We start from the raw sequence: 26,440 nt of genomic DNA, 5'->3' as shown, positions 1-26,440 counted from the left end.
GGGGATTTAGGACACAGTTTTACAGGAGGAGCCTATAATAGTTTTGAAAATGAAAAGGGTAAACTTGAATCATAGAATGGTTTGGGTTGAAGGGACCTCAATAAACCTCCTTGTTTCTAACCTTACCTCCTTGTTTCTAACCTTACCTCCTTGTTTCTAACCTTACCTCCTTGTTTCTAACCTTCCTTTAAGGGCTGTGGAGGCCTCCCAGGGCCTCCTCCAAGCTGAATACCTTTAGCTCTCAGTCCTTCATAGGGCTGCTCTCCATCGTTTCTCTCCCTCCACACACTCACCTGGGCTCACCCAGACCCAGGTGCAGCACTTTGTACACACTGAACCTCATCAGGTTCATACGGGCCCACTTGGCTGCCATCCCTTTCTTCTTTATCAGCCGCTCAGCTCGGTGCCATCAGCAAAGCGCTGAGCTGCGCTCCATCCATCACCGCTCCTGAGGTGAACCCGCCCGCTCGCGAGGAACTCGATGCGCATGCGCGGGCTGCGTCCGGCACGCGCGCCCCGGAAGTGACGTCAGGAGGCGGCGCCGTGCGCGCTCGCGGTTCCTTTGTGCGGTGCGGTGCGGCGATGCTGGCCGGGGGGAAGAAGGCCGCGGAGGCGGCGGGCAGTGAGGGCGGGACCGAGGCCCCGGTGCCTCCGTCCGCTGCCGTGGGAGCGCTGGGTTCCTCCTCTGAGAGCGGTGGGGCCGCGGAGCGCACTCCTCGTAAGAAGGAGCCGCCCCGGGCCTCGCCTCCGGGAGGTACGTCCGAACCGCCCGCCGCCCCCGCGCCCGGCGGAGAAACCACCGGCATCGCTGAGACCCCCGAGGGCCGCCGGACCAGCCGCCGCAAACGGGCCAAGGTAGGAGCGGGGTGGGGTGGGATGGGATGGGATGGGATGGGATGGGATTGGATGGGGGCGGAGCGGGCCTCGGGCCCGGCCCCCTGAGCGAGCGGGGGCGCTGTGCTGAGCGGGGCTGTGCCGGGGAGCCAGGCATCCCGTTGTGACAGCAGCAGGGTGGTTTGCAGGAGGTGAGCGTTGGGCCTTGGTGGCTCAGCCTTGGGCCCCTCAGTACAAAGAAAGACGTGGAGGCCCTGGAGTGTGTGCAGAGAAGGGAATGGAGCTGTGAGGGCTCTGGAACGCAGCACTGTGTGGAGCAGCTGAGGGAATGGGATGGGTCTGTCTGGAGAAGAGGAGCAGTGGGGGGACCACATTGTTCTCTACAGCTGCCTGAAAGGAGGCAGTGGGGGATCAACCTCTGCTTTTGGTCACAGTGATGAGAGGTGATGGCCTCAAGTTGCACCATGGGGTGGTCAGGATGGGTATTGGGAACAACTTCTTTAAAGCAGTAGTGATGCACTGGCACAATTGCCCATGGAGAAGGTGGGGTCACCATCCCTGGAGATGTTCCAGAACCATAAAGATGTGGCACTGAGGGATGCAGTCAGTGGGCATGGTGGGGGTGGGGCTGGAGCAGATGAGCTTGCAGGTCTTTTCCAACCTTAATGACAGCAATGTTTAGCTGTGAGGTGTAAAAGTCTCCAGCAGCTGCCAATAATTGCAACCTGCACTAGGTAACTCGTTTTCTTCCAAACATAAATGACAGAGTCACGCTGGTGCAGCTGCAGAGGGTTTAACTTGCTTTGTTAACAGGTAGGAATTACTGGGGTATATTTTGATGCTGCTTCTCTGTGTTGGCAGTATCCATTCCTTAAGGTTATGATATAGTGTTCCCAGAACTGCTTCCCACTAGCACCGGGTGGCCCTGCCTTGAGTCACTGTGTTTGTGCTGTGAAATCAATGGAGGTTATCCAGGTTGATTAATAAATGCACCCTGGGAGAAGCATGGTTTTTTGTTTGGTTTCATTGTGCTCTGAATGCTGTGGGAGCTGAAGGAGGAGGAGAGGCCAGAGGGCTTTGGTTTTAAACACCTGTGATGCTATAGGATTGCTGTGAGTTACCTTAGGATGGGAGCTCACAACAGATCCTAGAGGTGCTGCATTCACTCAACTGAGTAAAAACCAACAGTGCTGGACAGAATTGGGTGTAAAGAGTTGAAAATGAGCAAACAACTGCACGGGTTGGTGTTGTGCTGAATGTATGCCTTCCTGTGTGCAAGGCTCCCAGTGCTGCCTTGAATTGTGGCCATTAATGCATCTCCTTAATGAGGCAGATTTGATGGTAAAAGTGAAATGCGTCTCATTCTGTGGTCAGAAAAAGCACTTATTTTCATTGCAGTGTGCTTGGGACTGGCCTGCAGGGTGTTGGGGGGGCACCAGCTGCTTTCTTCTTCATTTTCCATTGACTGCCTATTTTGAGAAGTACTTAGTTTTATTTCAGTAGAAATCAGGTAGCAATAGGCAGGGAAATTTAATAGCAGCATACAGAACTTCCCTGTGTTCCTGTGGGGTTCTCTTGGGGTTCCTGTGTTCCTTTCAGATGGGCCATGCTTTTTTTTCTGAAGCTGGTAATATTTCTTTGTGCTGGAGAAATGTGGGCGTTGTATCTGCCTTGTTCCTCATGTTGGGAATGGGACAAGGTGGGGCTGGAATCTTTCTTCTCAGTTATTATGGGTTATTTTGTTTTGTATTGTTTTTTATCCTTGCCACTACTCTGCAAGTTACCTCTAGGGGCCATAGTGCTTCTAGGGAACTTGCAGGTGTGAAACTTCTAAGTTAGTGCATTGTAAAGTGTGAATGAAGAGGTGGCTGAATCTGGCAGGGGGTGCAGAACCAGACAGATGAATTGGAGTTATGGGTTGGGCTCTTGCAGTTTGTCATCTCTGAGTTTGACAGGGAGCTGAAGGCAGGGAAGAAAAGTGCAGAGATCAAATGATGATGCTGGCTTAAGAAATGTGCAGAAACTGGGCTAGGTATTAGGAGAAAGCTTCTCCTTTTGGGTGTCGAAGACAGGTTATGTTGTGGAGGTGAAAACATGGAGCTTGTGGAGCTGTTGAAGACCTGTATGATGTGGTGCCTGAGATATAACTCTGGCTGAGGTAGCTCAGGCCTCTTCTGTGAGCCTGGAAGCGATTTTGTTGCTTGCAGTGTTTGTTTTAGGGTTGGGACTTTGACAGCTTCAGTGTGTTGATAGTGTGTTGTGTTTTCTGCAGGTAGAGTATAGAGAGATGGATGAGAGCCTTGCAAACCTCTCAGAAGATGAGTATTACTCTGAAGAAGAGAGAAATGCTAAAGCTGAGAAAGAGAAGAAGCTGCCACCTCCACCTCCACCTGCTCCTGCAGAAGAAGAGAATGAAAGTGAGCCCGAGGAGCCATCTGGTGAGTGAAGAGAGGTGTGCTGTTCAAGTCTTTTATTGCCAGAGATAAGTGGTGTCCAGGTGCAGCATCACAGAACCCCTGTCTGGTTTTGAATGATTGTTCTGCACTTGTTTGATTGCTGGAAAGGAGGGTAAGAAAATGCAGGAGTAGCCTGGTGGAGATGTGCATCGACTGAATTCTACAGTAAGCTAAACCTCTCATCCAGAACCTTGTAGTCCTTACTGACTTGTCTTTGGAAGTGTATGGACTGGAGTAGCAGCTCCCTTCCTTTAGCTGCTATACCTGCTTGTGCACCACTGTTCTTCCTTGAGAGAGAAGAGGTGAGATGTATTGGGGGGTTGCTGCGCAGGAGAGTCCACTTAATTCCACAGCGATTCTCATGGATTTCAGCAATGAATCTGATCTTAATTTCTGGCTGGATGTTGTTTGTTGGAACTTCAGTGCCCTCCTCATTACCTTTCCCTTCTGCTGGGAAGGTCATTCTTCATGGAGCAGCTACTGAGAATCATGGGGTTAGCAGTTCCCTTCCCATTCTTCTTTACTTATACTGAATTTACAGCTGCCACCACTTCGCTTCGTGTTGGCGTAGCACTGTAGCAGCCACAGAATCACATTTTGGAGAGTTCACAGCTCGTCATGTTTGGTGATTTTAGAAACAACTGACTGGTTCCCAGTCAGTCACTGCCATGAATAACTGTTAGCCTTCTTCTCTGCTGCTCTTCATGTACTTCTTTCTGTCAGACACACCTGAGCATGCAGAAATGTCAGTTTCAGGATACTCACAGTGTCAGGAAATGCATTAAAGGCCAGCATTGCATTTTAGCTGTTAGAAATTGCCCCTCCAATCACTCTCCAGATGCAGGAATGCTGCAGCTCATGTGTGTGACTGGGATATTTGCAAAGATAAAAAAGCTCCCCATGCTTGTTGTAACTGATCTATTAAAAAAAAAAAATCAGATTTATAGTAGATGCAACTGGGCAGATGTGGGATTTACTATTTAATTTAACTAAAATCTTGGCTTTAATTCTTGAGTTACTATACTAAAACAATTTCCGTGTACTCCTCATGTGCCATTTTCTGCCCAGAATAGTGATTGTTGAGTTTGGTTTAAGATAGAATCAATGTGAAGGAGGAAATGCAGAAGCAGCAGCAGGCTGGTGATTCTGTGCACCAGCAGTCATTCTGTGTTCAGTCATTCAGCTAAAAGCAGTTTTCCAACAGGCTGTGTCTGCTCAGGTTGTGATATTCTGCCCAGAAATGCTGCTGGGGGCTGGTGTGGTGTAGGGTCAGCAGGTGGAAGGAGGTAGAGCGTTCCAGCTGTCACTGCCTAGTTGGGCTTGCTGTGTTTTTAGAGGGTCTGAAAGTGTGCACATCAGTGGCTCTTTTTGTCCTTGTCTTTATTTTCTAAAGCACAGACACCAGAGCATCAACTTGTCTATGTTGGCTGTTGAAGTCTTTCTGAAACTTGTTATTCAAACACCACTGATAGGAAAAGGAGTGGAGTCCATTGTATGTTCTTATGTAGGAGCAGCGCTGAAAAGTAGGGGAGATATGGAAGTTAGCTTTCACGTTACTGTTTGTTGGCAGTGCAGACCTGGGACCTGTTGGCAGTGTTTGAGATGGCTGCTTTTTGCGTAGAAAAGCCTAAATTGTACAGTCTTACAGAGGTGTAAAAGTAACAGCAGGCATTCTGTTGCTCTGAAATGATAGGAAGGTGATGTTAAAAGGAAATGAAATGTGGCACTTCAGGTCTTAGTGAAATGTTGCTCTAATTTGGACTGGGTTCCATTAACGTGTTCAGCTGTGGGGAACTTGAGATGTTGTGGGTGTGCAAGTCTGCCAAAGTTGCTGCATGCTAAAGCAGTGTTTTGTCATTAACAGAAGATATTCCCCTTAATGTCTGCTTCTCTTTATTTGAAAAAGTAGTTTGGCAGTACAGAACTCCCCAATTGACTTTCAGTGCTGGATGATATTTGAGTCCCTGTTTGCCACTATCCCTTTTGGCATTCAGGAGCTTGCTGCTTTTGTTTTTCCCCTGCAAGGATCATTTTTGTTGGCCTTCACCAAATCCAGTTTTCATCTTTGTACCTTCCTGAATCTCCTTTATGTGCCTTGTAAGCTCTGTTAGAGTTCTCACTTGGCAGTTCTCATGCCTGGCTGCTGCTTTCCAGAATTGGTGCAATTCAGTGCAGTCCTGATTTCTGTAAAATGAATGGCCAGACTTAGTAGTGCTCTCTCTGCCTTTTCATCTGGATTGTCTGTTTTCCCCATTCAACTCAGTTCTCATTTTTGGCTATCCTTTGGTGCTATTCATTATTTTAAAGCATCAGATGAGTTTTTGCAGTACGTTCCTTTGCAGACCTTATTCCTGTTCAGCTCCTGCTCCGTTCTGCCCAGTTCATCACTCTGCTCCTGCACAATTTGTGATCAAGTGCAGTAGTTTGCTGGATGGATCAGCAGTTTGCTTTCTGCTTTGTTCCTTAGCGGCTGGGATCTGACTTTCCCATTGGGAAGCAGGGAAAATCTGAGCCCTAGCGTGCCTTGTTTCAGCATTGCTCTATGTAGACTCTGCATAGTGCTTAGAGTTGTATCAAAGCAAGTACTACGTTTAGTAACCTAACATTAAAAACATTTTAGCTGTTATTCACACCAAGGAGATATTGTCTTTTTTGTAATGAAGCCAAGAGCAGTTTCATCCCCTCTATTCAGTGCCCATGCTAACTCAGGGATAGTGGGTGCTGCAGGCTGATGTCAGCATCTTTTTTGTTCACTTACTGAGGGCACAAGTGTAACTGTCAGTGCAAATTTATGGCTTATGATAGGTTCCAAATGTTGATGCTTGGCTTGTTATATTCTCTTCCTAGCGTGGAAGCAGGTCGTGTAATGCTGGAATATGTTCCCTGCAAAATAAAGTACTTACAATGCAAGTGAAGTTAGGAATTCCCTCCTGCTATTGCAGATGTGTTAATCCAGAGAATCCCAAACTGGGACTTCAGTCAGAGTACAAACATTGTCTCAATCTCTCTTTCCTGAACTTTCCTGTTAGGGGACTGGTGATAATCAAAGTACTTTTACTCCACTGCTGTAACTGCGTGAAAATGTCCTTCTTGTGTCAGAGCCGTATTGAGCAATGTGGCAGGCAGTTCTTTTAAAGCTAGTATTAAAATTGAGACACTCAATGAGTGAGGAATTTTAGAGTTTTGTTGAGACTTTTAATTACCGTGACTGTTCTAGTTCTATTTGTAGATGTCTGATGTTGTAGCATTGTAGGTATTCATCTGTATTGTCAAAATATGACAACGTTTGGTTTGTTAACTCCAATGAAATTCTTAAACTGTAGGAAGCTGCCATTCCATTTGTGTCAGTGGAGGTTTGTTTGGGCTCCGGAGGACACCTGGCTTGCTGAGCACTTGCCTTGAAGCAGCGTTTATGCAGGTGTTCATAGCCCAGCAGCACTCAGCAGTCCTGCTGTGTTCTCCTGTCCTCCAGAGGTGTTGATTTTAGATCAATATTTGAGGATTGCTTACGAGTTGGACTTGGAGGTAGCTTCTGTGAAGGTTAGCAGCTTGTGGAAGGTGACTGATACTGGCTTTGTTCCTGTAGACACTGCAGCTGTACTCATCTCTGTTCTAGACATACTCTGTTCCCAGTTGGGCTGTATCCCTATTCTGTGTAGTCCTAATGTAATTTTGAAACTTCTTCCAGTCTTTCAGATGAGTGCTTCTACTTTTCTCGTGTTTCCAGCTCTGGATACATTGACAGGCTGCTATCCTTCAGTGCTGGATATTGGTTATGTTGGCAATCTGTGGCTTGGCAATACTGGCACGTGCTTGGCTTCAGAGGTTGGTTAGTTTGTTAGGGCACTGTTGGTGTATAAGGGGCTCTGAGGCCCAGATAATTGTTCTGAAGCTTTCATGTAAAGTTCCTTTCATCATCCTTCAAGGAAAGGCTTATAGCACAAAAAGGAGGCTCCCTCTAATATAAGAGATTCAAATTAGAGGTTTGAACTAGAGGTTCAAACTAAGAGGTTTAAGGATGGTGCAGGCTATCCCCTTGTATACGAGGAGGCTCAGGAGTCTCAAGGGCAAGGTGATCAAATTCTTAAGGTTCTGATGCTATCCATCTAGCAGATCTTGGCAGTGAGAAGTGTAATCTTATTATTCAAATCCTAGCCGTTAATGAAGTTGGTCATAAGTAATTAGCTACTAGGAATGCTACATACTGTGTGCTTCTTTATTTCCCAAACAAGTCTGATGTAAAGGATCCAGTAACACAGATAACATCTTAGGAGACTGCAGAGTTTGGTGCCCCTGGACCTAGGTTCCAGGAGACGGGATTCTCAGAAAATGGGTTTAGTTAGTTGGTGACATTTAATACCTACAACTCCAACTGCCGGGCCTTTATGTCCAGTATGGTTTAACTTATGGAGTAAGGTCCCTGAGTTCTCCTCTTTCCTTCCACAGGGCAAGCAGGAGGACTTCAAGACGACAATTCTGGAGGGTATGGAGACGGCCAAGCATCAGGTGAGGGTGGCGTTTGATGCTTGCCACTTAGGAGCAAGAGCCGCCAAGCTAGGGAGCGATGCTTGCAAGTGCGCATGGGTGTGGGTGTCCCAAATATAGTGAGGTGCAGGAGTCGTGTACCCACCTGTTTCTAAAAAGAAAACAAGAAAGTGAAGGGTATTTTCAGAAAGCACTTGAGGTCTGTACCACCTCCAGAAAAGGGCACTAACCTATGTTGGAATGTTTCAGGCCGATCTCTCATCCCTCCTTTCTTCTCCATGTTCAGAGGAGTCCAAAGATGCAAAAAAGATGATTCTAATGTAGCCAGTTTTTCCCAGTTTAAATGACATGGGAAGCCCCGGGCCTCAGCTCTGATAGTCCTTTATTTTTCTTATTTGCTGGAGAAACAAAGCGTGTAGTACATGCTTTTTTTTTTTGAGGGGTTGAGTTGGAGATGTGTCCCAGTGGTTAGCCCAGGAGATCCATCTGTTGTGGACATCAGAAGTCTGCTTTTCAGTGGACTTGGTGACTGGTTGCACTCAACATCTGGTCCAGGCACTGATGCCAGCAGCATTTGCTGTTTAATTCACAGAATTGGTGTCTTCACTTGAATTCCTTTGAGTGCTACTGAAAATCTTCCTCTGACTGTGCAGCTTTCACCTTCAGGTGATGTGTGAGGATTAGGGTTGTAAGCCATGCAGTCAAAGGCTCCAGAACCAATCCTGGACCTTCAAGTTCCTCTTTTTGAAGCAAATACAAATTCAGGATGTTTGTCTGAGCTTGCATCCTTGCTTTTTCTGTATAAAGAAGTGTAGCTGTGTTTTGCTTTATACCACTTATGCAGAATTTCTGGATCTTATAGACTGTGGACTAGGAGGATGCATTGCTTACTGAGGTAGGCATTGAGTGTTGGGAAGTTTGGCATGATTTGCATTACATATGTGCTTAGGGGTAAGCTGTAGCAGCGGGCTGATCCCTTAACCAAGTGACTTAACCAAGTTCATCTGCAGATGTGTCAGTAAGTCTTCAAACTTTCCTTCAGTGGGGATGAAGATAATTAAAACTTGGGCACATTGTTTGCTGATATGGAGTATCGGGAAGTGGCGTGTGTGGGTGAATGTGTGTGAAGAGGAGATAGCAATCCAGTCCAGGAAGAGACATTTCTGCATTAAGTGGCGTGCCCCAGGGAGAGCAGTGTGCAGTTCTGAGCTTCTGTTCCCTTTACCACGTGAAGTAATATGGCAGGGTGATTTACCTTTGAGCTGTGTCACTGCCAAAGGAAACTCGAGGACATTTCCTTTGTTTAAGATCTGATGGTTGACTCAAAAAAACTCGACCAAACTTCTCTCTTCACCAACAGAACTTTGGCTGTTTCTGAATCGTAACATCAAGTCTTGTGTTTTGTTGTTTTTAAGTACGTAGCAGGGCTCACCTGGAGTGGTTTTAAAGTTTGGGTTGTAAGAGGTGTGGCTTTAACCAGTAAATACAAACAGCAGAAGAACCACCATGGGGTTCTCTCTCAAGCAGGAGTTTCTCTGGTGTTTCAGTTACAAACACAAAGCTTCTCAAAAAACTGCCATGTTGCTTGAAAAACCTGTACATCAGAGTTCCCTGCTGGCTGTCACTGCATGGCAGGCTGTGTTTCCTTAAAAGTACCCTGAGAATGCCCACTTACTTCAGCATGAGCTCGTAGAGGGAGCTGGGTAGTGAGTGTTCTTAGTCTGTGGCCAATCTGTGCCTGTCGTGCTGCTGAGACTCTGCCAGTGCTCAGCACGGGGCTGTGCCATCCTGCACTGTGCAGTCGGAGTAGTGGCTTTGGTTTGCCTGTTGTGTCATAGTAGGGAGCACAGGGTTCATCCCATGCATCCATTTGTAGATCTCCATCTGTAGTGTGTTTGGCACGGGGTTGGAGTGACAGGCAGCTGGAGGACCCAGAGTTGTGTGTTAGTGGAGGGGATGAAGCTAGCACTGCAGTGTTTCTTCCCCATGGCAGAACATTGCTGTCCAGAAGCATTATTGGTGTCTCAGTGCTTCCTAGTGTTAATTCCACTTTACTTCCTTGCAGAGCTTTATAGCCTCTGGTTTTAATTTCCTCTTGCAATTTCTTATAAGCAATCGGAGTGTTTTCTTTCCTGCTGCCCATTGTGCAGTTAGATCTTCTAATCTTTGCTTATAAATGGATTTTCTTTCTTTATTTTGCAACCATTCTCTTCCTTAATTTCTTTTATTGTAAGAGACGCTTGGAAGCTGTGTGTGGCTGCACCAGAACGAAGTGAATTCCTGGTTTTCCCCAGGACAGCACCGCAGGCATGTGGACTTAAGGCTTAAAAAGAAACATCTTTGTTAGTGGAACACAAGCTGCAAGGTTATAGTTTTTTTGATACTCGTTACCATTTTGAACAATTCCACTTTCAGCACGTAGCCTTAACCTTGCTGCATTATTGTTGTTCTTTCCCCCCCCCCCCCCCCCCCCCTTGGGCTATATTGCTTTGTATCTTTTGAGACCTCACTTCTGTCTTGTCTGAGGAACTGACTTGAGAACATCTGAGGTTCACAGAGCTTATATTTCACATCTCGGCGTTCTGTTCTCCTTGCTATGCCTGCAGGGTTCCCTCTCTGCACTCCTTTTGTGCTGTTGTGCTTCCTACAGCTGTGCCTTGGTTTGCTGCTTTATATAATGTCCTAATGAGGTTGAGGCACGTGGGGCACATAGCTGCACCAGAAGTTCCCTGCCAGCGTGTTTGTTTGGATCGTTAGGTGTCCGGGTGCCTTTGTGAGCAAAGTCTTTCCAATATCTCCTGTTTAACATTGCTCTTTTACACAAGGAGCCTTTCTAAGGAAGAGACCCAAATCTGTTGTACATGAGTTAGGGAGGGGGTGTCAGAGTAGTGTAAGTAGGGTTGCATTTCATTTCAGTGCATGTTATGGGTATGTAAAAAAATGGAAAAGAAGAAGCCAAGGTGGAGTCCTCTGGCTTAAGGAGGAGAAACTCAGTGCAAATGTCAACCTTGGAAAGCCTGTGAGAAGGGAAGGCCCTTGTGAGAAGGGCCGCTGTGCTCTTTTGGCGTGGGCCCTTTGGTTTGGAATGGCTCCAAAGTGTTTCTCATGCTCTGACAGAAAGTGGGAGCTGCTCAGATGAAGGGCAGCACCTGAAGCAGTTGCAATCTACAGATGCTTTGCTGGATTTGTGTTCTGTTGCCCTCCTTATTGCTCAGATTGCTTTTTGCAGTAGAGCAGCTTTTTTGTTAACCCCAGATGATGCCTGTAATTCAAAGAAACGTTGACTTGGAAAGCTGCGTGCCTTCCAGAAATAAAGAAAAACAGTAAGCAAAAGCCTGTCCTGAAGTCAGCCGCTGTGTCACCTTGTGGCTGTTCTAGGTACATTCACTAGGGAGTGCAGGCCAGAAACACTCCTGCAGCGGTTCCATTGCAGTGCTTGTAGACAACTTGTTTTTTTATTGTAGGTGTGGAGGGTGCAGCTTTCCAGAGTAGACTTCCACATGACCGTATGACGTCTCAAGAAGCTGCCTGCTTCCCTGATATAATCAGTGGGCCACAGCAGACTCAGAAGGTGTTTCTGTACATCAGGAACCGCACCGTAAGTGTATTGTAACAGTATTGATCAAAAAGATGCAAGGCACTTTGGTACCAGTTTTGGTGCTTACTGTGTCACATCATTAGCAGTAGATCTTTGCTTTTGTGATGGTGGTGTTTTATTCCTATTCCTCACATCCTGTTGTGCTCTGTGTGATCATCTGGGAAGTCAGCACACATTTTGAAAGGCTAACAGAGGCTTTTATAAGGGGAGGTAATCTTTAAGATCCATCTTATGGAGTCCTTGAGAGAAATCAGAAAGTGGCCTTTTTAAGTGCCTGAAAGTCAGAACTTTTACGGAGATGCCATTTGCTCATAGTAAGTTATTGTGGGTAATAGAACTGGGAGCAGCTTCAAAAAGGACATCTTTCCATGTATATTTTCTTTTATGTGTGACTAGGAGGTCACTAATTTGATGCATTGACATGTACTTTAAATGTTATAGGAGAGGAAAATGGATTGTATTGATCATTAAAGAATGCTGGAAGGTGAACTTTCTTGTAATGGATGCAGCACTGCAGAGAATGACTGTTACAGCAATTAATCTCCTATCGGTATTTGGTTACAAACGTGTGGAAAGTGCCTCTTTGGTATTGCTTAATAATGTGTCTTACTGTTTAACAGCTGCAGCTCTGGTTGGATAACCCAAAGATTCAGTTGACGTTTGAGGCGACTATCCAACAACTAGAAGCACCTTACAATAGTAAGTCCGGTCTTTTCCTGCCAAAACCATACTGTATGTACTGTTGTTTTTCAGCTTTGGTAAAAAGCTCTTCCATATCAAGAGAGGACTTCAGATAAGTCCTTCTGTTACATGGAGTAAATGCTTGATGAACAGTCAGGTACAAAGCAGGATGTTGCAGCATGCTCACGAGTTGCTAAGTTTGTTCCCTTAGTAAAGAAATCTTATCTGTAGCAGAATTCACATGAGCTGGTAAATAGATGAGTTGGTAAGGAAGCTTCTTGCAAAGAGAATTCACCTGCAGCTTTTCAGGTTTGCTTTAACTTCACAGGGACTTGAAGGTGTGAGAGTTTCTCATTCATGTGCTTTAACAAGTTGCATGTCAGTGGCCATAACAAAAGAAAGCAATACAAGAGCAAAGTGTTGCTAAGTTTCAGTCGAGGTGGTGTTCTATGCTGGATAAATAGAAGAGATAAATAGAAGCATTTTATACTCTGTACTGCTTTTCAGGCAACATTTGTAACTGCAGTGCAGCATGGAAAACAGTTTGTGGCTTCCAGAAGAATGTTAACCACTGCATACTTCAGGAAGGCAGATTTCTCAGTAGAACAGCAGTGAATGCTGTTAGTTGTGTGCTGCTGAACACACAGAATAACTTAAAATCATGACAATTTTGCAGGTGATACGGTGCTGGTTCACAGAGTACACAGCTATCTGGAGCGGCACGGACTGATCAACTTCGGTATCTACAAGAGAGTGAAGCCTCTTCCAAGTAAGGAACTGGAAAGCTGTTCCAAGTCATAGGGTTTCTTTTTGTTCCTGTTTATTATTATTATTCTACAGTTTATTAGGGCAAATCTTGGAGCACCTTTTATTATTTTTAGGATTCTACTTCTTTAGTAATAAAGGCTGGAAAGCCATTGCTGCATTAAGTTAAGCACACTTAAGAGGGCAAAATCTTTGTAAAGCAGTGGCTGCGGAATAAAGCATGCAGAAAGCGTAATGGCAGTTGACAAGTTCCCAATTGATGACTGATGGGAGATGATCACAAAGGAAATGTACCCTCATTAAAAGAGGTTTGGTATCAGCAGTACCTAACATCTGACGTCAATGAGATTAACAGTGGTTGTATGAAGTTTTATTCATCCAGTGATAATTGACCTTAGTGATCAGAAACTTCTCATGTCTTAACCATGGGTGAGTGTTCTTGTATTATAAGAGATGAGTGAAAGATGCTGGTCAGTATTGATCTAGCTCCAAAGCTTTCCAGGCTTTATTCTTCTGGGTCTGGAGGAAATAAAACCGTGATACATCATCTCCCAGTAATTAATGAGAATCAGATTCTTCAAACAATTTCCCTCCTGAAGAATTATTTTCCTTCCTTCATAGATAAACTATTGTCCAATTTTTCATTCTCATTAAAAATACACTTGTCTTGTTTTGCTGTTACCATATTACATATATACACATACATCAGCTTTCTCTCTGTGGTTAACTGTAAGAACTTTGTGCAGTCTGAACTGACAATGAGAAGGAAGCTGTTCTTCATTGCTGGTATCTTAGACACAACTGCTCATATTGTGGTTTGGTTCTACGTCTTATAACTTATTTTATTCTTTTTCCTTTGTTTAGCCAAGAAGACTGGGAAGGTGATCATCATTGGTTCTGGTGTGTCTGGCTTGGCAGCAGCTCGCCAGCTGCAGAGTTTTGGGATGGACGTCACTGTTCTGGAAGCCAGGGTATGAATTTCTGTGCTGTTTTACTTTGATACTGAATCATAAGCAGTAAAGCATTGGTGCACTTGATACAGTGACTGGAAGCATCTCCATAGCGTGCTCAGAGGTGGGTGCACTTGGCAGCCAGCTGGGGCATGTTGGAGTTCTGATCTTGTCTCAATGGGAGCAAGTCTATCTGCTCTCATTAGGAATGGATGAATGTTTTGTCAGGGTGTTCACCACTGGTAATGCTTGGAATCTTCTTCATTTGGTGATTAAGAACTGATATACTGGAGAGTGGAATGCTAGTCTGCATCCCAAGAGCTTGTAGGTTAGAATCATTATCTGGATTTGTGCTGTGTAGTCAGACAAGATGTTTTTTCTTGCTCTTTCGTATTCTGCATTAATCGTTCCTTGTTTATTACCATGTGCTTAAGGCATCACATATTGTAAAGTTATATAGAGCTTGGTTTCACAGAGGGTGGTGATGCACTGGAACAGGTTGCCCAAGGAGGCTGTGGATGCCCCATCCCTGCAGGCATTCAAGGCCAGGCTGGATGTGGCTTTGGGCAGCCTGGTCTGCTGGTTGGCGACCCTGCACTTAGCAGGGGGTTGGAACTGGATGAGCATTGGGGTCCTTTTCAACCCAGGCCATTCTATGATTCTTTGATTTTTCTTGGTGCATGAACGAGCTGCAAATTGCTTCAATAACAAGCACATTCCTTTTTTAAACAGTTTTAAGTAGAATCTCCTTAATTTGAAATTGAAAATCATTTTTCCATCAGACTTAAACATCTGGAAACAGCTTGATGCTAATCTTAAACAAAACAAATGAAGCTGGCATTTACTTGGCTTTACTTTGCAACTTGGTTTTGTTTGTAGATGTGCTTCTTACACTCTTTTAGCGCTGAGTGTGTGTGAGGTTTTCTTTATTGGAGTAATGCTTCAGACCTTCCTTTGTGCTGCCTGTCCTGAGAGGTGCTGTGTGGCTGTTTAATGTTTCCTGGTGGATCCTTGCATTATGACTTCAGTGACTCAGGTGTATCTTCATGTTCACTCACTTTCTTTTTTTAGGCCATTAGTAATGTTTACACACGTCTGAATTTCTGATTGGGTGTTGAAAAACTGAAATATACAATGTTATATGAATTGGTAGCATGGGATATTAGCGCCAAATTCACTGATCTTCCTCTTGGGTAGCATCCTGCTAACTGCACTGGGAATAGGAAAAGGGGTTTTTTGATTGTGGTTTTCTTTTGGACTGTTTGTTTTTTTTTTCCCTCTCCTATGTTTAATATGGCACGAAGAGAATAGTTGCTCTTAAGTTAACATATCAAGAATCAAAACCTTTTATCTCCATTTCCAACATGGGCTGCTGATTCGTGGTTGTCTTCTGGGTTTATAGCTGTGTCTGCTGAGCAGCATAAGAATTGTCCAATGGCCTTTCCAACACTAAAATCATTTCTCTTCAGCACACACGAATCATTTCCAATATTGGAGATGTGGTAGGAAGCAGTAGGAGGAAATACAGTACGTAATGTAATCTGCCTGTGGGCAGTGAAGGGATATTCTTACAGTCACAGTAAGTCCTACTGCAGGTGCAGCTAAATCCGTCCAAATTTACTTGGGCTTCTTTTTTTAATGCAGTTTCAATGTTTTATCCTTTAATTCAGGCAAATTAATTGCCAAAATTCATTTGCAGAGCTTCTTTACAAAAACGAATGTACATTATTCTGTTTGCTGAACCTTTGCCTGTGAGAGTGCTGGGCCTGTGTTCATGTCAAGTTTGTGATGACTTAAGAAGTGTTGCTGAACGTTAACAGATCTGTAATCTGTTGTGCTTTTGAAAGGACCGAGTGGGAGGAAGAGTGGCTACCTTTCGCAAAGGGAACTACGTGGCTGATCTGGGAGCAATGGTGGTAACAGGGCTTGGTGAGTTTTACAAAACGAGAAGGAATTGTGGGAGAGAAAGTTGCAGGTCACCATAATATTAAAAATAGGAAGCTTTGTATCATTCCCCTTCCTGGCCAAAGTAATTGTGTGTGTTTGATTATTAAGAACAAGATGTTTTGCTTTGGCCTCTGGAGTAGTTATCATTTGTGTCAGTGAATTTTCATAATCTCCTGAAGCTCCTTGCAGTTATTATGTAGCTGTGGAAGCTTTTATGTTTTGGGTCTGTAAAATAGCTCTTAGTGTGAAATCCTTATTTAATTGCAGATAGAGTACAGCTGAAATGTCTAACTGCAAGAAATGTTTTCCAGGAGGAAATCCCATGGCTGTGGTCAGCAAACAAGTGAACATGGAGTTGGCGAAGATCAAACAGAAGTGCCCACTGTATGAAGCAAACGGACAAGCTGTAAGTCTGATACTAGTTCCATAAATCCTTCAAAAATCAATAGTATACAGTATAAACAGTGTATTTGTTATCAGCCTACAGATCAACTCTGGGCACCCAGAGCTGCTTGCCCAGGTCTGTGTCCAGACAGCTTTTGAGTGTCCCCAAGAAGGAGACTCCACACCTTCTCTGGGCAATGTGTCCCATTATTCAATCACCTGCATGGCACAGAAGTGTTTCCTGATGCTCAGGCAGAACCTCTTGTGTTGCATTTTGTGCCCATTGCCTCTTGTCCTGGCACTGGCTACTACTAATGAGAACTGGGCTCTGTCCTCTTTGCACCCTCCCTTCATTATACCAAGAAATAATACCAAAGAATAATACCAAAGCTGCTGGTCATTACCATCAGCTTCTTGGTATTTCAGGCTTCAGGAGAGTTACCTTACAGCTCCTCATTCTGAACAAGTGTTATGGAATCTAACTGTTCAGTGGAATCTTGCTCCCTATGCCTCAGGAAGGTCTGTTTAGCTCAATAATAGCAAGTCCTTTATCTGCTTTTCACTGGTTTCTGTGGAACCATGCCGAGGTCTGACTACCATTGTTTGGAGGAATTCTTAGTTATGAGGTCTTAAGAGTTTAGACTGTACTGGGGAAGGTAATCTTCTGAAATTTTCTCTCTGCCACTCCAGTATTGTATCCCTGAAGCTCGGAGCTATGGTGACCTAGATTTTCTTTTATTTGTGAATAGAGTATTAAGAACAAAGTGTGTTCTTTTGGCTTGTAGGTTCCAAAAGAGAAAGATGAAATGGTGGAGCAAGAATTCAATCGTCTGTTGGAAGCCACCTCTTATCTCAGCCATCAGTTGGATTTTAATGTTCTCAATAATAAGCCTGTCTCCCTTGGTCAGGCTCTGGAGGTTGTCATACAGTAAGTGACTTCACTCTTCACCATAGAATTTTGTATTTTATGGAGGACTATAACATAAAGTACTATGAGATGGTTATGATGCTCTTAGGGTAAGCATTGCATGTTTAATGGATGCTTTGGTCTCTTCTAGCTTCTTGTTTGTGTGTGTATTTCCTATTTATTGAAGCACACTATGCCAAAGACATCTAAAGTAGCACATGTTTTTCTTGAATGCTTCCTGAAGGTCACTGCTATAGTAACTGATAGTGGATTATTGACTTAATGTGCGGGGGTGTACTGACTGTCCATTTACTGTACTGGAAAGGTAATGACATTTGTAATAGACCTTTTAATAATGCTAGGTAATGTCAGGCTTGTATTTCAGCTGCTCAAGTGTTCTTTGTTTACAGAGACTTGTATGAGTGTTTTCTTAAAATATCCCGTGTGCTTTTATGCATTACATCTATATTATAACGAGCTTTTTCAGTGCTGCTGGGCCGACTCTTACTCTTTGCCTCTTCCAGATTGCAGGAGAAACATGTGAAGGATGAGCAGATTGAACACTGGAAAAAAATTGTGAAAACACAGGAGGAATTGAAAGATCTTCTTAACAAGGTCAGATTTTGTCCAGTGATGCTGTTTAGAATAGGAAGTTACCACTGTGTTTCTCCGGAGAAAACCCAAACAACACCGAACAGTCGCTATTAATGCTGTTTTTAAAGATAGCCAGCTGTTCTAAAGCTTGCCAGCAACCACAGCTATGACGAAGGAGGCCTAAAAGAGCTATTTTGATTCATGCTGCTTTTCTAACCTTCAAAAGCTTCTTTTACTTCTTCAGAAATAATTAAGGCAAGTAACTCGTATGAAATCTATCTACCCCTGTTTTTCTTTCCTTTTCCTACTTCACCTTATATAGATGGTAAATTTGAAAGAGAAGATCAAAGAGCTTCATCAGCAGTATAAGGAAGCATCAGAAGTGAAGCCACCTCGGGATATTACAGCAGAGTTCCTTGTAAAGAGTAAACACAGAGATCTGACTGCACTTTGCAAGGTAATGGATGACATGCATGCAACACTCAATCCAGTGATCTCTGAAGACTTCTCCAGCCAAGTAAAATAATCTCATCTAAATGTTTCCATGACTCTCACTCAGTTCTAACACACTCTCAGAAGGCAATAGATTGTAACTCTGGATTGATGATATCTTTGTATTTAATGCCTTAGTTAAGGCAGAGTGTATTAACATGTTTAAGGTTTGGATTTAGCTACCTATGTGAGATCATTTCCTGTGGTGTGGCATAGGTTTCTGTATAAGAAACAGCAGAAGGGTACAGCATGCTGAATTAAATGGTGGAAAAATTAAGAGCTGTATTTAGGATTCACAGAAACCCCCGAGTCGTGCTGTTATTTTTCTTGGAGCCAGATCCAGCAGGATGCTGTGCAGCCTCTCTCAGTCCTTGTGAACATGAGCTGAGCTTAACGTGAGCTTTTGTTGTGTTTAGGAGTACGATGAATTGGCAGAGATGCAAGGAAAGCTGGAAGAGAAGCTGCAGGAACTTGAAGCCAATCCACCAAGGTAAGGATAGGAATGATAAAGATGAGTAATGAGGAAAGCAGGGCATTATTATAGTGTTACACTCTGTATTTCTGAAGGGAAGGTTCTAATTTCATTATACATGAGCTCCTCTTTGACTTGGCTGAGTTTGGTTTTAGTGTTTGCTTTGTGTTTTGTTGGTTCCTTTTCTCCCACTGAGGAAGAACTGGTAGAATACATTTTCCAAAGCAGTGTGTTTACAACGTCCTGCTGCAACAAGCTAAATGTCTTCTGTGTTACGTTCTCTTCCAGTGATGTTTATCTGTCTTCAAGGGATAGGCAAATACTTGACTGGCATTTTGCAAACCTGGAATTTGCTAATGCTACACCCCTCTCTACGCTTTCACTGAAGCACTGGGACCAGGTAGCTAATTAATTAATACATTTGTTCTGCAGTCTGCTTCAAAATCCATTTCATTCGCATGGAAGCTTCTCTATGTTAACTGTCTCAAAACTCTTGAGGGCTACCTGCTTTAATATAAATGCTGATCTCTTGGATGTTGTCATTCCATGATGAAATTCCAGGAAGCTTTCTCTGAATGTTGAAATAACCTGTAATAATACTGTCTCCTAAAACTCTTTATAGTTATGACTTGGTTAATGTAATAGGTTTTAAAATCCACTAGACTCATTCTTTTGAAAATGCTCTACAGAGTTGCTGATTATTCTCAATGGAGTGATGTGGCTGTTACAAACATAGACTTTCCTGTGTCTTCATTTTTAGGACGATGACTTTGAATTCACAGGCAGCCACCTGACTGTGAGGAACGGCTATTCCTGCGTGCCCGTGGCCTTGGCAGAGGGGTTGGATATAAAGTTGAACACAGCAGTTCGGCAGGTTCGCTATACAGCTTCAGGTATGGAAACCACCTCATGATAACAACTGCTCTGAGGGAGAACGATCAAATAAATTACAGCTCAGTGCTTCTGAAAGCAGGTGGATCTCATGGAATGCTCCTATCTTAAGTTTCAAGTTAGAAAAAGTCGCATTTCTTACTGTGATGGGTTATGTAGGAAGCAGGTTCATAAATCTTTAGTGGGTTTTGCTTCTTTCTGTAGCTGGCTTGACTCCACCATTTTCAGCTGTAATTACCAATTAAGAGGTTCACATTCATTCTCCAGTCTCTTCACGCTTTTGTAACTGAAGTTTTTGGAGTAAAAGGGCTTTGCTGCAGATAACACAGGCTCTACTGTTAGAACTCTGGGTATAAGATCCACAAGGAAGGAATACTGTTCTTCAGTGCGTTGATCTTGGGGAAACTCAGTGAGAAATTGATTCAGCGAGAAGCACATCCCTGCTGGCTGGGCAGTTATGCATGTATTTAAATATCGTGAACCTTTAGGCTTATCCCATTGTGTCCCTTCTTGGATGCTCTATCAGTTCCACATCTTGATATTTCTACAGTGTGGTTGCTTGCCTAAAAGTTAGGTTAACCTTGTTAAAGTTTTCTCTATAACCTAAATGGTTTGTGCTGTGGCTTTATGCTTTTATGATGGTCTTCTAAATTTTTGTTAACCCAGGGCTGAGGCCTTTATAACCTCTTTATAACCTCTTGCCTCATCAATTAAATGACAGTTTGTCACTTCCTTTTCCAGGCTGTGAAGTGATCGCTGTAAACACTCGATCTACCAGCCAGACATTCATTTATAAGTGTGATGCTGTGCTGTGTACCCTTCCCTTGGGTGTCCTGAAGCAGCAGCCTCCAGCAGTGCAATTTGTGCCACCTCTCCCTGAGTGGAAAACTTCAGCAGTGCAACGTATGGGATTCGGCAACCTTAACAAGGTCAGTCCTCATTGAGGGACCTGCAGTGGGGTGGGGGTTGTAGTAGATGGAAGGAGAATGTTTCTTCTGTTCCTCCTTTGCTAGGCTTTGGTGTTGAAAACTACCTGAAGAATTGTAGAGTCTTCTTTGTATCCTGTATGATTTTTAACTAGTTAAATTTCAGCAGTAGATTGACACAGTACATTTAGCATAGCTTGGTAAGCAGCAAGCAATGTGATAGGATGGGTATTAACCTATGTAACACAGTGAAGGTATATGCTTGCATGTCTGTATCCCCAGATTTTCCTTCCTGCGCCTTTTCAGTAATGAAAGTCAATTAATGTAATTGTCTTTATTTTGATTTCTATATATTTTTCCCCCCGATTTTATTGATTCTTTGCTTCCAGGTTGTGTTGTGTTTCGATCGTGTCTTCTGGGATCCAAGTGTCAATTTGTTTGGTCACGTTGGAAGCACTACTGCAAGCAGAGGGGAACTCTTCTTGTTTTGGAACCTGTATAAAGGTATTTGTGCTGCATGTCTATCTACCTCTGCCAATTTATTGTTTGAATAGATTCAGATCCAAAAGAGAGCACTGCAAAGAAGTATTTGTTGGAAGGCAAATAGAAGCAGAGGGTTGCAGTGAATTAGAACAGAACATGGGACAGTTTGGGTTCACCAGTGCTGAGTTTGAGGCTACATCTGTGAAATTACCTTGCTTCCCATTGGGTCAGATGGCTGAAAGGGGAGAAGTTAATTGCACTTTATTTGTGGATGCGTAGGTGAGAGTTAAAATGGTAACAGGTTGGTGGAACAAAGTAGAGCTGACTGACTTTGTGATGCTGCAATCATTTATTTCTGTTGTGTGTTGTATTTCTGTAGCGTTTTGAGGGAGACTTGTTTAGCTTAGAGGAGAAACTAGAGAGAAAATCCTTTTCCCTTTTCTACGTGCTGTCCCTCCTGATGTGTTGGTTTTCAGGATGTCAGCTTTCTTGATAATTCCAAGTATTACCCTCATGTACATTCATCTGTTTTCATCCTGGTAATTCAACGTGGTAGGGGATGATTGAGAAATATTATCACCTGTGGAATTTGTTGGGGTTTTTTTAGCCTTGTGATTTAGCTGCAGATAATAGTCAGACTTGTCTGGCTGGAATGTTAAGGTTTCAATAATTTGCTTATTTTTCTCTCTCTTCCTCCCTGGTTAGCACCCATCTTGTTGGCCTTGGTAGCAGGAGAAGCAGCAGGAATCATGGAAAACATCAGTGATGATGTCATTGTTGGGCGATGTCTTGCCATCCTCAAAGGCATATTTGGCAGCAGTGCTGTGCCGCAGGTTGGTATGGGTAGGTCCTCCACTGAGATGTCTGTATACCACAGGAGTATAACAAGTAGATGGTGAATTTAATGTACCAGTTGGCAGACCAAATGCTGGAAGGCACGAGCAGTATTTCTTATAAGGAGTGGGTTCCATTTGTTCTTCTTACTGTGGGGTAGTTGAAGAGCTGTTATCGAAAGCAGCTTTGTCATCCTTGGCCTTCTGCTGTTTTATGTATGATGGTCGACCACCCAAAGGAAGCAGCAGTTCTCAGTTGTGCTGAGTTCTCTTAAGTGCACTTTTACCTAACATGTTTGTAGTTTGGCAGCTTACATGTTGTAAGTCTGAAAACACCGAGCTCTCATCTGTGCTATCTGATGAGCTCTATAGAATGCAGAGCTTGCTGTGCAAGTACATCTTGTCCAAGTAGAAAAGTTAAACCAAGGCACCAGCACTTCACTGGAATGTAGTCCATCCTCCTTGCTGTGCTTTTCTTGTTAGTGCCTTCTTTTCTCTTTCTGGCTGGGTTTTCATATCCTTAAAATAGATGTAAATAGATGTAACGTGCACCAGCTTTCCTGCAGATCCCTCTTCAGTACTGAGGCCCACCACAGTGGCTCTGCCCAGAGCCTTCAGCCTCCAGGCTGAACAGCCCCTATCTCTCTCCCTCTCTCTTCCTCTCTCCCTCCTTTTTATCCTTCACTTTGCATCTTTTGTATTTGATGCTAAGTAAAGAACACGAACTGTGTCGGCAACTGAAGTTTCTCTTTTTCTCAGCCCAAAGAGACTGTGGTCTCCCGTTGGCGCGCTGATCCGTGGGCACGGGGCTCATACTCCTACGTAGCAGCTGGATCTTCTGGAAACGACTACGACTTGATGGCTCAACCAATTACTCCAGGACCAGCCATTCCAGGTGCTCCACAGGTGAGGTATTTCTTCATAGAAATGTGTCAAAATATGATGGGTTTGTTTCTGTCAAGTCCAGAGGGAGAGAAAGCAGAAATTCTCTCCCAGAATGGGAGTCAGCACAGTGAAGACCTGAGACAGGTTTGGTCCTTTGGGAAGATGAAGGTCTTGAAAGCAAAAGCAGAAGGGAGCTGTAGGGCTTTGGCTTTAAGGTGATTCTTATGGTGATACAAGTATAATAAACATTGCTATTGATAAAAACGATTCTCTATGGTATATTTCGTGAGATCAAACTGCTCCAATCTATGTGCATTGCTGAAGCTTTTTTCTGCACATATTGCCCTAGAGTTCATGTTCTAACATCAGACCTGGACATTTGTTTTTGACATGCATGTAAATTTGGCCTTAGAATTGTAGATATGACACTGAAATGCCTTTTCAGCATCCATCCCACAAGGCAAATCTCTATCAGCTTCTCCAAGTATTGCATCTGAAGTAAAGTTCTATTGCCAATGTATTTGCTTTGATGCAATGCTAAGTAACGGGAAAGTATTTTGTCACAGTATTTTTTTTACAGACGTGGAACTGAATCTGTGCAGAAGCCATAATATTGTTCTCTGTTCCTCTTTGCAGCCCATTCCTCGCCTGTTCTTCGCAGGAGAGCACACAATTCGCAACTACCCTGCCACAGTACATGGTGCTTTACTGAGTGGACTGAGAGAAGCAGGGCGCATTGCAGACCAATTTCTGGGGGCCATGTATACATTGCCCCGCCAGCCTACACCTGGGGTGCCCACACAACAAGCTACCAGCATCTAAGGGGATGAGGAGGGATCAGAAGAGGGATAACAAAGCCACGAAGCTGCTGCTGGGTGAACTGCTTGGGATGAAGGCATTCATGTAGTTTGGTCAGAGTATCTGCTGAAGGGACTCGGCCATCAGTTGCTGTGTTAGAATGGCCTTACAGAAGCCAGTTGGCTTGGCAACCCTTGACCAAAAACCTCAACAAGCTGTTTTCAAGTGTCAGCATAGACAGAATCCTTTACTATCAAATTGGGCAGGGAGGTTTATTTCCACTCTGGGTGCTTTCTGGAAGCCAAGCTTATAGTTGGAGTTTTAGAGGGTTTTATTCTACCTATTCGTGTCTTTACAACGCAGTAATTGCAGAAAAGGCCCTTTAGAAGTTGGTTTCTGTGAACTGTAGAGCTTAGTGTAGAATTAATGGAGACATTTTTGCTTAATTTTGTTTCGAAGAACGTTTTTGACCCATTTGTTGCCTCCCCAGCATTTGAGGCTTTGGTACAACCTTCCTTACCAGTGACAGAGCATCGCACCCCTCCGGAGTGTGCCAAGCGTGCTGCAGTGGGAAGTATTTTCAACAGGAGAAATGACCCAAACTGGATGTTCTCATGTTAAAAGCTAGGAAGAAGAACTTGTGTTTATGTAGAAGTAGGGTTGCCCTGACAGTGAGCTTACGAAGGACTTCATCTCTTGATCACTGTAGGTTGTGCCTGGTGGGTTTTTAACCCTTTCTTTCAAAGCCCAAAGGGAAACTCTTTCCTTTCTGTTGGGTTGAGGGGACAGTGTTACAGCTGCCAGGTTACCCTTAAAGTGACTCTTTTCTTTCCTTCTTCCTCACTCAGTGCACAGACATTCTTCTCATTGTGCAAGGTGCTCCTCTTTAATCAAGTAGGACATTCTTTCCCCTATCTCTGCATAGCACTGTTTTCCTTCTTGGCACTTTTCTCATCCATCTTCCTAGAGCTTTACTTACATCTCTCTGTGATCTCTCACACTTTTCTACTCCCTTTTTAAGCAGTTCTTTGTTCTCTCTGATGCTCTTTGTATGTGTGTGATCTGTCTTACCTTCTGTCCCACTGCTGGATTCATACCCACCCATTTCCTGCGCTTCCCTCTGCACTCTCACCTTATTCCTGAAGATGATACGCAGACAAACACGACTGCAGCCCCCATTTATTTATAGCCGTGTTGGTTTTGCCTGCAGGCTTTCACTCTTGGTGTCATTGCTTCCACTGTTTTCTTGTGCCTCAGTCTTAAAGCTGGAGATCGTTCTTCCATCTGACTGTATCTGTTTTCTTCATAGACAGAGCTTCTGATGGGCACTGAGAACAGGGGATGAACTCTGTTATGGGGGGACAATGGGCTGAATCAGAGCTGGTCATCCTTGCTTTCCCTTCCAGATGAGGACTTGGTGGTGCTTGGTTAGGAACTGGAAGTCCAGCAGTGTCCAAGGGAAGGTTCAGAGGGCACAGGCTTATTTGAGACTTAAAGCCTCCCCCCTTCTGTTCAGGTAGAAGCCTACCTGGAATAGGATCCTTGAATGGTTTGGTTTGGAAGGGACCTTTAAGATCACTTGGTTCCAACCCCCTGCAATAGGCAGGGATACCTCCCTACCTCCAGCCCATGTGATGCTCACAGCTCCATCCAGCCTGACCTCGAGCTCTCCCAGGGAGGGGGGCATCCACAGCCTCACTGGGCAACCCGATCCAGCATCTCACTGCCCTCATGGTGGTGAATACTACTGAGAGAAATGGTGTTCCATGGTGACAGTATAACAAGCCTCTGAAATCCATCAGTAGCTGATCTGTTTCCTTGGCTGTTGAGACAGAAGGTGGGAAGTGGGTCTGAGGAACATAGGGGAGAACATTTATCCTATGGCCAGCAGACCTGGATCAGATGGTCCAGCGTGGGCTGACCTCGTGTTGAGGATCAGCCCTGCCAGGCTGTGCAATGTAGCTTCCATCCCTCATCCAGGAGCTGGAGCTCTGTGCTCCTTACAGCTCCTGTGTGACTCCCAGCACTTAGCAGCTCTTTACCTGCAGCTTCTGTCCTCCAGGTGCTGCCTGCCACCTCCCTCTGCTGGTGGCTCCCATTCCAACTCAGGAGCTCTGCTCTGCTCTGCTCTTTTTGCCAGGGTCTGTTGGGTGGACCTTCATTACCACCTTTAATGGCTGTTCCTGTTGGACATTTTCCCACCACCTACAACATGCTGAGGAGCAGAAACCATTGCAATCAAACGGATCACCAGATCTTCTCCCTCTCAGCATCCTTCCTCACGGTGTGGTTTCCTTCCAGCCGCTGCCCTGCCTTCCCCGTCTGCTGCCTATTTGTTAGCACAGCTTGGGATTGAAGGCAGCCAGGCTCTGTCCCAAATGCATGCGATGGAGATTGGCTGCACCCTCTGTTTGCATCGCTCCCCATCTGTTCTCAGGGACTCACCGCTTCTCGCTCTGTGGGTACGTGAGCTGCATTTCTGAGAATAAAACTGATTGGTGCTGTGCTTTTGGGGCTGGTTTTTTGTTGGAGGGGGGGCAGGATCAGCAGGGAGGTGTGTGCTGCTCTTCGGCCCTCTGAGTATCTGAGGTTTGTCAGGTGCTGGCATCTATTTACATGGGGTCTTTGTGTTCACCTGTATGGAACTGAGGGTGCTTGCTCTGGTCCTGCCTGTAGTGAGAAATAGATCCCAAAGCAGTTGGTTGCAGTGCTCAGATCCATGAGACTGAGGAGAAGCAGCACCTCTCAGCACTGCAGTGTGGGATATGGCCGGGAGCAGCACTAAATGAGCAGCCATCTCACCGGGTTGGCTATGGGACAACGAGAGGGTTAGAGAGTCACATTGCATTGCATTAGGGCTGCAATGCACTGCGCCTTGCATTTGTTGGCAGGCAGTAGGAAGACAACGTAAAGGCAGCAAAACAAGATGTGATTGGCTGTCGATGATGGAGCAGCAAAGCTTCGTGGCTGAGCAGAGCAGTGCAGCAGCTGTCAGCCCATACTGTGCTCACACCTCCAACCACCCACTTCTCTGGCTGAGGTGGCAGCCCTAAGGGTGG

General features: G+C 44.5%; 1 protein-coding gene across 2 annotated transcripts; it reads left to right on the top strand.

Annotated features, from left to right (window-relative positions):
* The first annotated feature begins 511 nt into the window (after positions 1-511).
* Positions 512-25,887, top strand: KDM1A (lysine demethylase 1A). Of its 2 annotated transcripts, XM_072355222.1 has the most exons (20): positions 512-855; positions 3,107-3,272; positions 7,737-7,796; positions 11,240-11,373; positions 11,994-12,072; positions 12,731-12,823; positions 13,684-13,790; positions 15,617-15,698; positions 16,028-16,122; positions 16,886-17,028; positions 17,532-17,622; positions 17,924-18,058; positions 18,510-18,583; positions 18,854-18,965; positions 19,326-19,458; positions 20,198-20,385; positions 20,772-20,886; positions 21,571-21,698; positions 22,458-22,604; positions 23,220-25,887. In XM_072355222.1, exons 1-20 carry the CDS (start codon positions 583-585, stop codon positions 23,403-23,405), a joined length of 2,541 nt encoding a protein of 846 aa, XP_072211323.1. In that variant the 5' UTR covers positions 512-582; the 3' UTR covers positions 23,406-25,887. The 2 variants fall into 2 exon arrangements, with proteins under 2 accessions (XP_072211323.1, XP_072211324.1); XM_072355223.1 differs by lacking the exon at positions 7,737-7,796.
* The last annotated feature ends 553 nt before the right edge of the window (positions 25,888-26,440 follow it).

This window comes from Excalfactoria chinensis, chromosome 22 (assembly GCF_039878825.1).
Source record: "Excalfactoria chinensis isolate bCotChi1 chromosome 22, bCotChi1.hap2, whole genome shotgun sequence".
Classification (NCBI taxonomy): domain Eukaryota; kingdom Metazoa; phylum Chordata; class Aves; order Galliformes; family Phasianidae; genus Excalfactoria; species Excalfactoria chinensis.
Note: the sequence above shows the minus strand (reverse complement) of the source record. Positions and strands in the feature narration are given on the sequence as shown.